A 16,214-nucleotide genomic window follows, 5' to 3' on the forward strand; every position below is an offset into this window, starting at 1 on the left:
TCACAGGAGGCACCTTGGCAGAAATAATGTCCCCTTCTTCAAGCCCCCCCACCCTCCACCTCTTTTGAAGGAAACAAGAAGATGTAATATTCAAAACACCCGAAGCAATGGAGAAATCGTCCTTATATTAACCATTACCGTAACTACCTGACCAGTATATGGTTTCATGTAGTCCTAAAATGTCAGATGGAAAGAATAGCTTTGTGTTTTTTTTTGTGGGGGGATCGACGTTTACCATTTGATATAAATCATTTTCTTAGGATGAAAAATTAAATCCAAAACTAAAAATGAAAATGAATGAAAATTGTGCCCCAGAGTGATTAAAAACCCCATTCTTAGTATTGGCAGGGTTCCCCTTGCTGGAAGGAAATCTTAAATAGTTGGGTATTGCATAAACAGATATTTCGAGCCCCCGGATGGGACATCTGTGGACGGCAGGTCACTACGGAGGCTTTCTATGGGGTCACCCTATCCAAGGTGTCGGTGCCATTCCCTCCCTCCTTTTGCTTCCTTCCACTGTATGGGGTTGTATGTTGTCTAGAGTCGCCCGGCGGATCTCGTCTTTGGAGTGTGGCTTGAAGATGAATATTTCCACACTAGCACATGCTTGTTGTTATCTTGCGGCTCTGAGAAGTGTGGTGGACAGTGCAGCTGACAGTGCAGCAGATGGCACAGCGGGCATTTTGCAGGGTTATTGACACATTAGTTTTCTTTTGACTCGTCTTTGGCTTTAATTGTAAATGCCTATAGATGAGATCTGATATAAGGCTCGTCCCTGCGTTCCCTTTATGCTTCTTACAGAATCCGTGCTGTCTGCGTACAGGAAGATTGGTCCTTTCTCCTGAAGATTGCACCCAGTGAAACACTGCAGGGGAGGGAGGCACATCCCAGATTGTAAGGAATGGAAGGTGGGGGTCTCATTTTGTTTTTCTGAGCGACTGCTTCTGACCTTGATAGCATTCGCAAAGCGAAGCTCGGCAGGGAAAAAAAAAAAAGAGGGTAATCAGCGCGCCGTGGACAAAGCGGAGGTGACAGCGCTGCCTGCCCTGCACAGCACATCCAGTACGGGGGCATTCAGCATTCAGACAGGCAAACAGAGCAAGACTGAGCACCACCCAACAGCGCACACACAGCGAGGGTTACTTCCACCTGAGCTGCTGCCCAAGTCCACAAATCTGCACAGATTTCATCTTATATATGGGACGGGTACCATTCTCCTAAAAGAGATGACATCTTATGTAACTGGCATAAGTTAGTTTGACCAGATGAAAAGATGTGTGTATATTTATGTTGTGTGCATGTGTGTGCATTTATGTGTGTGTGTGTGTGTATATATATATATATATATATATATATATATATATATATATATATATATATATATATATATATATATATATATATATATAAAGCTGAATGTGTATGTATGTGTGTATGTCCGGTATTGGCATCTGCACCGTCGCAGCTACAGCCACAAAATTTTTATAAACCACAACAAAAAAAGTGTACTAGTCCAGATTAAATAGAAATATAAACTTTATTAAAGTACAACCATTTACAAAACAAGGCTAAAAATGACGAGGGGTAAAAAACCAACCCTCAAATTGCACATATAAGGGGGATCCAGCAACCCACATCCTACAAATGAATGTATGCTAGTCCATAAAAGCCCAAAAGATTCCACTGCTCATCCATATATATACACAAATCAACCTAACAGTGAGAGAATAGACAAATAGCAGCGGGCAGAGGCACAGCGGACCAACAGCATACCTGATGACAATGTAGACCGGATGTGAGATGCGGCGTCCCCCACCTCCCTACGCGCGTTTCGGATGTTCCTTCCTCAGGAGAGGAAGGAACATCCGAAACGCGCGTAGGGAGGTGGGGGACGCCGCATCTCACATCCGGTCTACATTGTCATCAGGTATGCTGTTGGTCCGCTGTGCCTCTGCCCGCTGCTATTTGTCTATTCTCTCACTGTTAGGTTGATTTGTGTATATATATGGATGAGCAGTGGAATCTTTTGGGCTTTTATGGACTAGCATACATTCATTTGTAGGATGTGGGTTGCTGGATCCCCCTTATATGTGCAATTTGAGGGTTGGTTTTTTACCCCTCGTCATTTTTAGCCTTGTTTTGTAAATGGTTGTACTTTAATAAAGTTTATATTTCTATTTAATCTGGACTAGTACACTTTTTTTGTTGTGGTTTATATATATTTTGGTGTGTCCTACACATCATTTCCAATTTTGACTTCTTTTCATGGCATTATGCCATTTTTTTGCTATAGGAGTCATATGTGCTTTCCGTGTCTGTAGCCACAAAATTTTGCACAGTCACACGTCTGGACCCCGAGAGCGTCATAGGCTATGTTGTGAGGCGAAATTTTAACCCCGCACGTTCCAATTCATCAAACCATTTTGCCCCTATCTACATAATGGGGAAAAAGTGAAAAGAAACGTGTTGGAGGCAAATTGACAGCTGCCAGATGTGAACAAGGGGGACTTAAAGAGTGAGCGCAATGGCGCCAAAGAGTATATACTGTACAGTTGCTAAGGTGGGGCCCTGACATGGGATACTCACCACACGGGGATATGAACACACACACAAAATGCACCACACACTACCACGTGCTTGAACACATATACCACCCTTAGCGCACATTTCACCACACACACACCAACCTCGCCACATAAAAGTCGAAACACAAAAGTCACCGCTCAAAACTCGCCACGCGCAAAACTCACCACGCGCAAAACTCACCACACGTGCAAAACTCACCTCATGGAAAACTCGCCACACGCAAAACTTACACATGCAGAAAAATTGCCACATGCACAAAAGTTGTAACACATGCAAAAGTTGCCTCACACAAAACTTGCACATACTCAAAACACACCACACATAAAACTCGCCACGCGCAAAACTTGCTGCACACAACTTGCTACACTAACCTGTCACATGCAACTCTACACACAAAAAGTTGCTACACGCATGTCGCCACACAAAACTCATCTCACAAAAGTCTCTACATGCATGTCGCCACACGCAACTCAACACACACAACTTGACACATGAAACTCGCCCTAAAACACACACAAGTCTGGTATTATCCTTCAAAAATAAAAATCTGATTAATAAGCAGACAAACTACAAGAGCAACAAATGTACCATATAGGAAATACGGCAGCTGTCAGTCACATGACCTGTCTATTATGTGTATGTGTGAGCTAATATATACTGCCAGGGGGGAGGGCTTCCTGTTGGCTGGGGATTTATCAGGCTGCCAATAGCAACCAATCACAGCTCAGCTTCTATTTTGCTACAGTTAATTAATCTGAGCTCTGACTGGTTAATATAGGCAACAAAGGACATTCTCAGTATAACAAAGCTTGTGTGAGGTAATAGCATGTCAGTTAGGGTGTGTTGGTGGAAAGGCTGATGTCAGTCATATTACCTCTATCTGAGAGGATATAGAAACTGCCAGTTACAGACTATTTTTACCACAATAATGCCTCATAAGAAAAGGAATTCCATGGCACGAATGTCAGCTGATGCGAAAAGAAAAGCTGCATTACGGGCCAATGAAAAATGTGAAGACCGAGAAACAAGGCTGACACACATGAGAACAGCTTCTGCTTCCTCAAGAGCCAATGAACTTTTTGAGGAGAGGGAAGCGAGGCTTGCAGACAAGAGAACAAGAGCTGCTTCCTCAAGAGCTAATGAACTTTCTGAGGAGAGGGAAGCGAGGCTTGCAGACATGAAAACAAGAGCAGCTTCCTCAAGGGCCAATGAACTTTCTGAGGAGAGTGAAGCGAGGCATGCAGACATGAAAACAAGAGCTGCTTCCTCAGGAGCCAATGAACTTAGTTTTTGCGTTTTAATAATTACATTTCTATCTATTTGTTTTGTGGTTTTCGTGTGCAGAATAAATTTTTGTTAAAACATTCTATTTTGCTAACCGCAGTTATTAATCCAGGCGAAGCTGGGTAGTACAGGTAATATATATATATATGTATATATATATATATATATATATATATATATATATATATATATATATATATATATATACGTGAAAGTCTGTAAATACATATATTCATATATCACACTTCCAGGAATATTTTGATATATATATATATATATATATATATATATATATATATATATATATATATATATATATATCCTTAAACACCCCACATCTTTGAAGAGGAGACAACGTAATGTACAAAACACCAAGACAATGAATATACTGTCTATATTTTAACCATTGGCAATCTGCAGAAGTCTGGCAATTAATATAATTTGATTTAGTCTGAGTCCTAAAATGTCATATGGTAGGAATAACTTTAATTTTTTGAGGGGAAAATGGTTGTATATGATGTGATTTCTGTGCATTCATGTGTGTATATTCACACATATGTCTTTATCTTTCTGTGTGTACAGGTAAATGGTTGGCGGCAGGGAAATGTAGTGCACATGTCCCCACTATGTAACACTATGTGCAGTAATCCCGCTGTAGGGTCCCCTCGGCCTCTGGCTGGTAGTGGCCGCAGCGTGCAGATGTGCCCTGTGCCGGCTGGAGCGGCTGCATGTGTGTTCTGCACTCGGCATGGCTCGCTCCCTGCAGGGACGGCTTTTATTAGTCTAATTACCGGCAGGATTATCACACACTGTGAGACGAGAAGGTCCCTAATCCCGTTAGGGATCTGATGCGGCAGGTTACAGCTTTTATTGATTTGGGTTTGAGCCAAGGCCAGAGGTTAGGTCTCCGGGGGAAGCCACTTACATGCCGCCCCCACCTCATCATTGATATTTACCCAGGTCATTTTCTGCTAGGATCTAGGTATGAAGCCTCCCTGCGTCAGTGCTGGTGGTCTGCTGTAGGTATCGGCTCCTGTGCGGCTGCGGAGCCCATGACGGCACTGTGTGCTTGTCCCCTGTCATCACCATCAGATGACGGCCCCCTGCAGGGAGCGGGCTCAGTGTCACTCAGTATGCACAGAGATGCCCACTGTCCCCTGTAGGAGGGGATGCAGCCAGATGAAGGGGACGTGCCGGCCTCCATATTGAGTATTGGCTGCCCTCTGACCCCCGGATAAGAGCACGCTCTGCAGGCACGGCGCTGCATTTATCAGCTGGATTCCGGTTATTGGGTATTGATGTGGAGCAGCCTTAGTTACAGACAGCTCATCTATGTGGGGTCACACCGAGGAAGAAATTAGAGGATTTCTGTCCTAACAGGACGGCGAGGTGGCATTTGCTATTGGTAATCCCTGCTGTGCTGGAAGGGACGACGTTCATTGCGGACATATGCAAATAAAGGCCGCAGTTCATGGTTATGGATACATTAATTAACATTTAGGATACTTTTTTTTTTGCTCTTTTTCTATAGAGAAGACTAAATAGGAATAAAGGATGAAATCTGTGACATGGCTGGGAACCAGGGACTGAAGCCAATACCATGTATATTGTGTGTGTGATGTAACCTACATCCCCGTCCCAATGGCTGTAATAATTACTAGTCCTAATAAATGCATTAGTGGCTGAGGACGAGCTGCTTTGTGGGGCGACTCTACATGTGTATGAGTTTCTGCATCCGTCCCATTCATCAGCTATTGATGCAGGGGGTGAACACGACGTTAGCGATCTAGAGCTCACTAGATCTGCTGTTATTTATAATCTCATGGGTGACGTTTCGGCCGTAAAAAGATTTCCCATTATCAGAAAATCTCTGTCCTCTAATTGCACTTCAATTAAAAAGCCTCCCAAAATGTTGCTTTACTCACCCTCCCAGGTCTATCACTCTTGCTCCTAGTGTCTGTTATTGGCTGCACCCAATCAATGAGCTCAGCAGCTCTGCCACAGTAGACCGCACAAGCCGCTCAGAACTGCTGAGCTCACTGATTGGCTGCAGTGCTGTCATCGTGACGTCAGCACTGCTGATAACAAACACCAGAAGCAATGGTTGAGACTTAGCATTGGACCTGGGGAGGGTGATTAGGGTTCATTTTGTTTTCTTTGTTGTAGTTTTTTTTTTTTTTTTTTAGACAAATGGCATCTGGAGGATAGGGGTTTTCCAAAACTGGAAAACCTCTTTAACAACAGACCTTCCTCTGATTGCAGCTCAGGGATGTTGAACTTTTTAGTGCAATGTTAAACGATCCCTCCAACATATCTGGTGGTGGTTTAACATCCTGTGTGCACAGGCAGTCCAGGGTAAGCAATGCTCGCTGAATCTGTAGTAATTCATCCAGTGCGCATGGGCTGGCATTGTTCTCGGCAGCACACATCTTACGTAGGACAATGTGCTGCTGAAGACGATGACCGTATGTTCAGCTATTCAATTAGCGTTTTGCCCGTTTCTCGAGTGATCGGCAGCCTGCTTACACTACATGATTATCGAGAACGAGCAATCTTGTAAATGGAGTTTTATTCCAATTGCTAATGTTTGCCTGTCCCTAGAAAGGATGACCCGCGGATTAACAGGGGACTGCCCATGTGCTTCTGAGCATATACTGAATAAGACTTAGCTGTCTAAATAAAATATTAGATTGCACTTTTGGATTTTGCTCAGAATTGGTGATCAGTGAATCGGGCATGTGGATGGCATTCTGAAAGTTGATTTTCTGCTTCCATTTCAGGTTGGTGGTGCGGTTTTCTGCGCAGGACAGATTGCGCTAATACCGTGTACGATGCAGCTTATTCCTGGAGGAATTGTGGCGCAGAGCCATCTCTCCCTGCGCCATGTTGGCAAGGTCTTGGCTGCGATAAGTTCTGGCACTTCTATCAGTCATGTTCTGGTTGCCCATTGCTATGTGACTCAGATCTCCTACATACGCCGTACTATGGAAGCATGGGAATCTGCTCCTGAAAATGAGGTAAAGCCCAGAAACTTTCATTGCACATCTTTTACATTGCACTTTGCAAGGCCCGATTGTGGAAAAGATCCTGGAACATTCCGCAAACATATCCCTAGTTGAGATGGGCAGACCCCTGGATGTTTGGGTCCCGCCAAATAGTTAGAAAAAAAAAAAAAAGTTTGGGTTCAAGGTACCCGAACCCAGACCTATTCACTTGAATGAGGGGCCCAAACATCCAGTGTTTGCCACGGTGTCATGTGCATGACAGCGCGGCAAACACTGCTTCTGATCAGCCATAAAATCATTACCTCCAGTCAGACAGTCGCAGTTCCCACGCTGCCCAATGACAGCATCAGCCCTCAGCTGTGATCGGAGATAAAAAGTTTACTTCCGGTCACTGGCGTCGGCTGATGGGACCACTGCTCCCACCAGCCTATCCTTGCTGCCGCTAATGACAGTAAGAGCAGGCGGCTGATGGGAGTATAAATAATTAAAAGAAAAAAATGCTGTGGGTTCCCCTGCATTTTTGAAAACTGGCCAGGCAAAACTCACAGCTGGGGGCTGCAACCCACAGTTGTTAGCAAGGCTGATTATCAAGAATAGAGGGGTCCCCACCCTCATTTTTTTTTTAATTATGTAACAACCAGCCAAGCTAAAGCTTGATGTCACCAGACAAATACAAAGGTGACATCAACCCCACAAATATGAACCTCATTTGCCACAGCTACAAGGCAAGTGGGATGAGCCAGGCAAAATGCCAGAATTGGTGCATCTAATGGATATGCCTTTTCCAGGTGGCTGTGGACTATTTTTAGGTTGGGGGGGCAATGACCATGGCCACTTACCAGCCTGAGAATACCAGCCCCAGCTGTCTGCTTTAGCTTGACTGGCTATTAAATAATGAAAAAAAAATCAGGCCGGGGATCCCTCTATTCTCGATAACCAGCCTTGCTAAACCTGACAGCTGAGGGTTGCAGCTCCCAGCTGTGAGTTTTGCCTGGCTGGTTATCAAAAATACTAGGGAACTCATGAGGTTTTTTTACATTTATTTAGAGTGCAAGTGCTGGCTGATGAATACTCCCATCAACCATCGCCTGCTTTCACTGCGGTAGAAGGCATAGGCTGATAGGAGCAGTAGTCCCACCAGCCGATGCCAGTGACCAGAGGTAAACTTTTTACCTCTGATCACAGCTGTAAGCTCATGCTGTCTTTTGATAAATTGGGAACTGCAGCTGTCTGACCAGCGGTATTGATTTTACTGCTGATCAGGAGCAGTGTTTGACAGAACGAGAATCACCCGGTGTTCGGGTGGCCGAACCCGAACAGTTACACAGACTTCCTGGTGAAGTCTGTGGTTCGGTGTTCAATACGGACGGCGAACTTTACTGTTCGGGTTCGCCCATCTCTATACCGTAGGCCCCAGTTCTCCAGCTGGAGGCCAAGAGAGCGTTGTTTAGGACATCCTTGAGTTTTTTGGGATATATGGAATAATGCAGTAGGCTGCTCGTTTTAATATAAAGGCGTGGGAAATACTCAAGAATATATATATTTTTTTATTACAATAAGGGACAAATGTTGCCGTATTCTTATAGTGTCATTGTCTGTAGATTTGTTATTTCTAGCAGCGTACAATAGCAATGGACCTGATGTGACTATGAGGAACGAGAGCATAAATCGTGTATAATATCGTATTTATGCAGTTGTGCCTCTTTTATACTCTCTAATTATATTACTATGAACCACTGATCGTACACCTGTATCCTCCCTTTAGGATGGCCACACTTCCCTTATGGTGGCTGTGGTGCCCAGGCTCCCACGTGGCGCTGTGGTGGAGTGGCATGTCATCGCTGCTGTCAGTGATCCCAACGGCAGAAGAAATATATCAGTGACCGAGAATAGTCCCGGATTCCAGGTCACCCTCCGTGGCTCTGTATCCAGCTGTGAAACGTGCGCCTCTCTTGTACTGTCCCTTTCTGTTCCCGCACCTCGGGCTGATCCCTTGGACTGGTGTAATGTTCGCCAAACGGTGAAGACTGTCCTCCATGAAGTATCCAATGAATTTCCCCAAAATTCCCCTGTCATTCCAATATGCTGCCGAGTTTTCCACCGTAGTGACGCTGTACACTTGCAGAGCTTAATAGCAGGTGAGTGAATGCTCCAACATGCTATATGCGGCATTATGTAAAGTCCTGCTTATTTCCTATTTTTCTCTGTGTTCTGCGATGTATGTGTGACCAACACTCATCCTTTATGTGATGGAGCAGACTAGCTCCGTGCAGCCTTACAAAACAGAGTGGCTGGCATCTGGGGTCTGCTCTGTGTGGAACTTCCATGAGTTTGCCAGTAACATTATGGGGTCATGCCGTCCCTGCTAATAGAGTGGAGAGAGTTTATTCGTTCGAAGTTTTCAACTTTTTCATCAGGACAAACCACCTGATGAAGAAGTTGAAAACTTCGAAACGCATTGACAATAAACCGCCTGTACTTGGAATTTGTATCCTTTATTTCTTCACGGCAGTGCAGATTAACCCATTTGTGTCCAGTTTATATCTCATATCGGTGTTTGTGTGCACATACCAGGTGAGCGTCATTATGCATCACCTCTAATTCTGTATACCCAGATAACACCCTATTTGTGCTTTTTTGTTCCCTCTCCAGTTCTTCTCCTCATTGATGTCTAATTAAGAGCACTTGTAATATTACTAAATACCTAAACCTACCTGTCCTTTCTCATCAAACCTGTCGAAAAAATTGTTGTTTCTGCCTCTTACAATATTAGTTAAAACTAGCATGCCAGTGTAATACATCCAGGATCAGTCTATATTCTCATACACTTTTTCAATAGGTGATTTCCTCTTCATCAGATTACTGCCAGCACTATTGGTGCTGGAGCTTTATTGCCCTCACTTCCCAGCATGCATTGCTATGCCATTGTACAGCAACATGCCTGCCCTAAACTGAAAGCTCACGCCTGTATGGCTTATAACAGACAGGAGAGCAGGAGCAGAGATGCACGCTTCCTCTTATCTGTTTCGCCATCTGCTGCTGCTAGGGACTGATGACACTTGACAACAGGCAGCAGCCAGCAGACTAGACATAAGAGAGACAGCACTTTGCAGTGATTTTTCTGGCTGAAATGCCATTTTGTATAAATTAAGTATTTTGCAATTTTGTTAGCATTGCAAAAAGGGGAAAATGGGATATTTTGAATCTTGTTGATCCTAACACTTCTAGACTTTATTTTCTTAGTATTTACTATGGCGGCCGCCACATTCTGATTGCAGATCTGCTTTTAAGGCAATATATTGCCATGACCGGTCCCCTGGGCTGTGGTACCAGACCTCGGCCTCTCTCTGCCATTCATCGCTGATTTACAGCCACCTAGCGGCCATCAATCACTGATGGAGGCAGCGGTCAGTTATAAATCGGTAGCATATTGTACTATCGGTGACGACACAGCACCTGTTTGCACAAGGGAAGGGATTGTTTTGGTCCCTGGTTGTTGTGCGGAGGTGTGTAAGCTATGTAACATAGTGTCTGGAGGGCGCTGACTCTCCCGCATGACGTAGTATTGCAGTGTGGCGCCATCGGCTGGGTGTGGATTTGTACTTAATGCTGATGTCACTCTCCCTGTGCCCGTGTGAAGGGGGGAGACATCATTACCTCATATCTTTTTGGGAAAGGTTACTAATAAGTTGGTGCCTGCTACTGAGGTGCGTCCATTACCTTTTTTGATGAGATGCAGATTTATTCCAAGTCTTCACATACTTATCCCTTTACAAAAGAAACAGCACGCTAAATATTTGCAATGGGAAAAAACACCTATAAAATCTAGTTCCTTCATTTTGTCTTTTTCTGATACAGTTTCTATAGGGTTAGATCTAAGTTTTGATCTGTTAGCTGATGTGTCCAGAGTCCTATGGGACAAAAACTATAGAGCCATGTGTGAGATGGGGCATATGGCTGAATAACCAGGCAGATGATCGGATTATTAATCTGAAAACACCTAATGACAACTAGAGATGGTGGGATCAATATGCAGGACCCAGTCCACTGGCCAGGTCAGAAATATGTGGCCCCTGGACAGGAGACCTGAGAGCTGCCTCCTACTTGATGGCATCCGCTGCTCTTCTATTGATTATCCTGCCTGGCATGACCTCATCACAATGGTTTGTCGCATATGTGATGTCACGCCAGGCCAGATAATCAAAAGAAGAGCCACGGATGCCGGTTTACAGGGCTTCCGTCCAGCAAAAACGGGATTATCTATGTGACCGATGGACTGGGTTCTGCAAATTGATTTGTACCAGCTAATGAAAGGCAAAATAAGTTATTTCTCGTTTGCTTCATTGGGGGCATTGAATCATGGATTAGTCTGCTTCTACCTGGAGGCTGACACTAATAATACACCTTCATAAAAACACCAGAAAAAAGGCAGGGATGATTACCTGCCAAGACCTCCAAACAAATGCAGTGGACCCAATTAAAGATGGCGGCAACACAGGTGCAGTAATACCGATGAGACAGCCACTCTCAACCTACCAATCCATGGAGGGGGTGGCTGTCTGGTACATTAGTGCACAAAAAATAATCTGTATGCGTTGTTCACATACAGGCAATGCAGAGCATCTGGCTTACAGCCTATTAATGATGTCCATACTCTTAGATCCGGCGGGTTGCCCAGTGCTATCCAAAAGCATCCTGTGTGAACAGAGGCCACAGTTTACAGAGCCATCTGGGCTCAGCTGCACCATGAAGGATAAAAAGTGCAAAAAACACATATAAATATATGTGAGGTATTAGTTGATATTATGGCCTTCATAAAAACGTTGGGTGCTCCCCAGCAGACGATACCTCTCCTGTTGCACCAGGCCTCTTCAGTTTCACGTAGTGTCGGCTGAAGGCAGATAGGTGTCCGAGTCTCGGACCGGTCTTCTCTTTGGTAGGTTAGACACTAACTTAGATCTCAGAGCAGGCGAGGTGCAGGAGGCGATTGTTCTTCTGAGAGGTTCTCACACAATCTGAGGAAGATTATCCGATAACTATTCAGAATTAAGAATAGCCGATTATGCTTTTCTGATCCATGGGGTTGTGTGTTCTAGAATATTATTCAGCTGCTGCGGATCCACCGGTCGTCAAACTACTTGTAAAAGAAAACAGTCCACGTGTTCCTGGATGTATTTTTACCTGAGGAAGAAGTGTATTAGACTTCGAAATCCATCGCATAAAACCGTATGTCTAATTGGCATCTTCAGCAATCGGCAGTACCAATAATCTGAAAACTACAGCAAGCAGCATAGTAAGTGACACATCACTGGAATCATGGTCTCTGCCTATATATCATGCTGCACTCAGATCCGGTAGTGTAAATCTGGTGACAGATTCCCTTTAAGCCATACAGAGGAGCCATCAGAAGATTGTACCTATGTATATGTAAGGCACAAAGATGCAAAAATGGAAAGGTGTTACAAAATAACATTTTTTTGTAAATGTAAACTGTAAAATATTATATATAATCAGAATGTATGCTTTAGTCCCATGTGCCAGACTAGGCATTGTTATAATATGGAATTAGTAGTGGGATGTCATAACCATTTCCAATATGTCCTGCCCGACATCCGCAGTATCCGGTACGTATGGCAAATGTCTGGTGCATGTGAATGGAGTGAATTTGGGAGCTGATTCCACAACTGAGATGTCCATGAGCCCTTTTATCCCTTCAGAGTGCCTATGGCCAGCTATGTACTATGTAGGTGATGAAGACACTATATATTCTAGTCCCCAAGAGGGGACTTAAAAAAAAAATACATTTAAGTGACCACTCTATATCCATTTAGAAAAAAAAAATCTAACCAATGATCATTTATTATGGCCGCGTCCAGAAAAGTCTGAAATGTTGAAATATCACATTATTTCTCCAATCGCAAAAAAAACGGCAAGGAATGAGGAAACAGCAAAAAAATGCCAGAAAAAAAACAATTAGGCGTCACCATATATGACGGCACAAACCAAATGTTACATTTTTATAAGTTGTTTTTTTTTTTATTATTTTGAAAACTGAAATAAATAATCTGGTAAATTAGGGGCATTGTAATCTCCATCTTGTCTCCCAACATTCCACTCAACAAAAGATTGAAAAATTGAGGAAAAACTCAATTTTGACTTTAACGGGGAAAAATGCCAATTTCAGTGAAAAGTGCAAATCTTGTTTTCATTGTGGATGTCTTGTAGGTATCTAATGCGATTATTAGACACTAGAATATGTATGTATGTATGTATGTACGTCGCGCTGTGAGTGGGGGTTAAATTCCGCGCCAATATCGCTGATTGGTCGCTGCTGGCTGGCCGATCAGCGAAGCGTGGTTCAAATCTGGCGCCAATTCGTGGCCGGACTGTGCCTGTCGCTGATTGGTCGCGGCCGGCCGGGCACGACCAATGACCGAAGCGGTGTTTAAATCCTGTGCCAATATCGCTGATTGGTCGCGCACGGCCGGCCGCGACCAATCAGCAAAGCGTGGTTTAAATCCCGTGCCAATATCGCGGCTGGACTGCGTCTGTCGCTGATTGGTCGCAGGATGTCGGGGGTTCGGGGTGCAGGATATAGTACAGCCACGTAGTATATAACACAGCCATGTAGTATATAGCACAGCCACGTAGTATATAGCACAGCCACATAGTATATAGCAGCCACATAGTATATAGCACAGCCACGTAGTATGTAGTATATAGCACAGCCACATAGTATATAGCACAGCCACGTAGTATATAGCAGCCACGTAGTATATAGCACAGCCCGTAGTATATAGGACAGCCACATAGTATATAGCAGCCACGTAGTATATAGCACAGCCACGTAGTATATAGCACAATCACGTAGTATATAGCACAGCCACGTAGTATATAGCACAGCCACGTAGTATATAGCACAGCCACGTAGTATATAGCAGCCACATAGTATATAGCACAGCCACGTAGTATATAGCACAGCCACGTAGTATATAGCACAGCCATGTAGTATATAGCACAGCCACGTAGTATATAGCAGCCACGTAGTATATAGCACAGCCACGTAGTATATAGCACAACCACGTGGTATATAGCAGCCACGTAGTACATGACAGCCACGTAGTATATAGCAGCCACGCAGTAAATAACACAGCCCACGCAGTAAATAACACTGCCCACGTAGTATATATCAGTCACTCAGTATATAACATAGCCCACGTAGTATACAGCAGTGTGGGCACCATATCTCTGTTAAAAAAAAAGAATTAAAATAAAAAATAGTTATATACTCACCCTCCGGCGTCCACCGATGCGCACGAACGGCGAGGCTGCCGCCAGCTTCTGTTCCCAGAGATGCATTGCGAAATTACCCAGATGACTTAGCGGTCTCACGATTTCCGTGACAGACAGACAGGCAAACAGACGGAAGTGCCCCTTAGACGATTATATAGATTGAAGGAATCTACGTCTATGGACAATATCAGTAGTTACCTGCGCACCCCTCCCAGCCAGGCAGCTGTGAACCGTAGACGCCCGGATTGATTATTAGGGGGTCCGTCGCCTACATGTTTACATTCCAAGATGGTGCATTTAGCTCTGCACTCCCTCCTCGCCCCCCAGCTCGTAACGGCTGGGAAACTTGTAATGAACGACTCCGTGATTTAATAAAGCCCAATTATTGCTGCTGTTTATCTGCTCATTTGGAACATTTTGGGATTCAGCAAATTGCAGCGTTCCCGGCCTTTCCAATTTCAAGAGCTGCTAATATCCCCATCAGGCCTTGAATTAATAAAGCACAACACAAAAATCCTCTTTCTAAGGAGATTATCATTACACAGCGATCCTCTGCCGCTGCTCCCGCTCGCTGGAGCTGGTATCGTCAGTGCGGCTGCTGAGCACCATGTCTACTCCCGCTGTGGGCTCTTGGGCCACATTTCAATTTTTATTTTTATTATTTTTTTTAGGCTTTTTTTTTTTGCAGTTCAGAAATAAATAGTCCCATACAACCGGGAAAACCGTATGCAATGCTGAGTGGCCACAGGACACTAGGGGAATGGCCACCAATCTGCTAAAGACGTATTCATCAAGTGTCGACATCTCATTCTAGCAATGTCTGTGTATCAGTATGTGCCCATCGGCATGGCACGGCACACATGGCATACATTCCTGTGCACGGGCTGGAGTATAGGCCAGATTGGACCACCGCTAGGTGACAAGCAAGGTCCGATAATAATTATCCATTAGTAAGTCTACAAGCTTGTTCAGACAAGAATATTTTTGGTCTGGTTTGCCCACCATCTACCAAACAGTAGGCTCACACAGAGTGGATGGACGCATGTAAAACATCGCAGCATGCACTACTCTAATACTGACACTGATGCTGGTGATGTTACACACCTGATATCTGAGCGCCGATTGACAGGTTACATTTTGATGCGGCTGTTGGTCTTTGACAGCGGCATTTAAATGAAGTGTTTGGCTGGGCACTCTTGCTGTAGCTTCTGTGAGCCCCCCACATCGTGATCACAAGATACCCAAGACTTACTTTGGTAGCTGGAGGCCCCCATTGCTGCCATCTTGGTCCTCCTGTGAAGCTCAGCCAGAGGAGTACCGAGATTTCTACTATATAATTGTCTAAGGGTCACTTCCGTCCGTCTGTCTGCCTGTCACGGATATTCATTGGTCGCGGCCTCTGTCTGTCATGTAATCCAAGTCGCTGATTGGTCGTAGCAAAACAGCCACGACCAATCAGCGACGGGCACAGTCCGGCGGAAAAATGGTCGCTCCTTCCTCCCCGCAGTCAGTGCCCGCTCCGTACTCCCCTCCAGTCTGCACTCACACAGGGTTAATGGCAGCGTTGACCGCGGTGTAACGCACTCGGGTAACGCTGCTATTAACCCTGTGTGACCAACTTTTTACTATTCATGCTGCCTATGCAGCATGAATAATAAAACGATCTAATGTGAAAAATAATTTAAAAAATCGTTATATACTCGCCGTCCGTCGGCCCCCGGATCGACAACAGGCCTTTCCCGCTCGCGACGCTCCTGTAACCGGTCCATGCTGCGATCTCGCGAGATGATAACGTAGCGGTCTCGCGAGAGACCGAAGCGCACGAGCAGCGTCGGTAACCTCTTCACTTGGATGCGGGGGCTCCGGAAGGTGAGTATATAACTATTTTTTATTTTATTTCTTTTTTTTAACAGGGATATGATGCCCACATTGCTGTATACTACGTGGGCTGGGCAATATACTACATGGGCTGGGCAATATACTACATGGGCTGTGCAATATACTACATGGGCTGTGCTATATACTACGTGGCTGGGCAATATACTA

The 16,214-nt window shown here is 44.5% G+C and overlaps 1 protein-coding gene across 6 annotated transcripts in view; it reads left to right on the forward strand.

Moving 5' to 3' along the window:
- Positions 1-16,214, forward strand: part of DPH6 (diphthamine biosynthesis 6) — a 93,251-nt gene that overhangs the window by 68,867 nt on the left and 8,170 nt on the right. For 5 of the 6 annotated variants that reach the window (XR_013215671.1, XM_077263885.1, XM_077263896.1 and 2 more), the window contains 2 exons: positions 6,651-6,887; positions 8,641-9,013. Coding sequence is in view for 5 of the 6 variants with exons in the window: in XM_077263885.1 (XP_077120000.1) it covers positions 6,651-6,887; positions 8,641-9,013 (610 nt within the window). In the remaining variant the exon portion in view is untranslated. Of the gene's footprint in view, positions 1-6,650; positions 6,888-8,640; positions 9,014-11,971; positions 12,162-16,214 lie in introns of those variants that run through there. The other variant, XM_077263875.1, reaches the window with a different exon arrangement.

This window comes from Ranitomeya variabilis, chromosome 1 (assembly GCF_051348905.1).
Source record: "Ranitomeya variabilis isolate aRanVar5 chromosome 1, aRanVar5.hap1, whole genome shotgun sequence".
In the NCBI taxonomy this organism is placed as follows: domain Eukaryota; kingdom Metazoa; phylum Chordata; class Amphibia; order Anura; family Dendrobatidae; genus Ranitomeya; species Ranitomeya variabilis.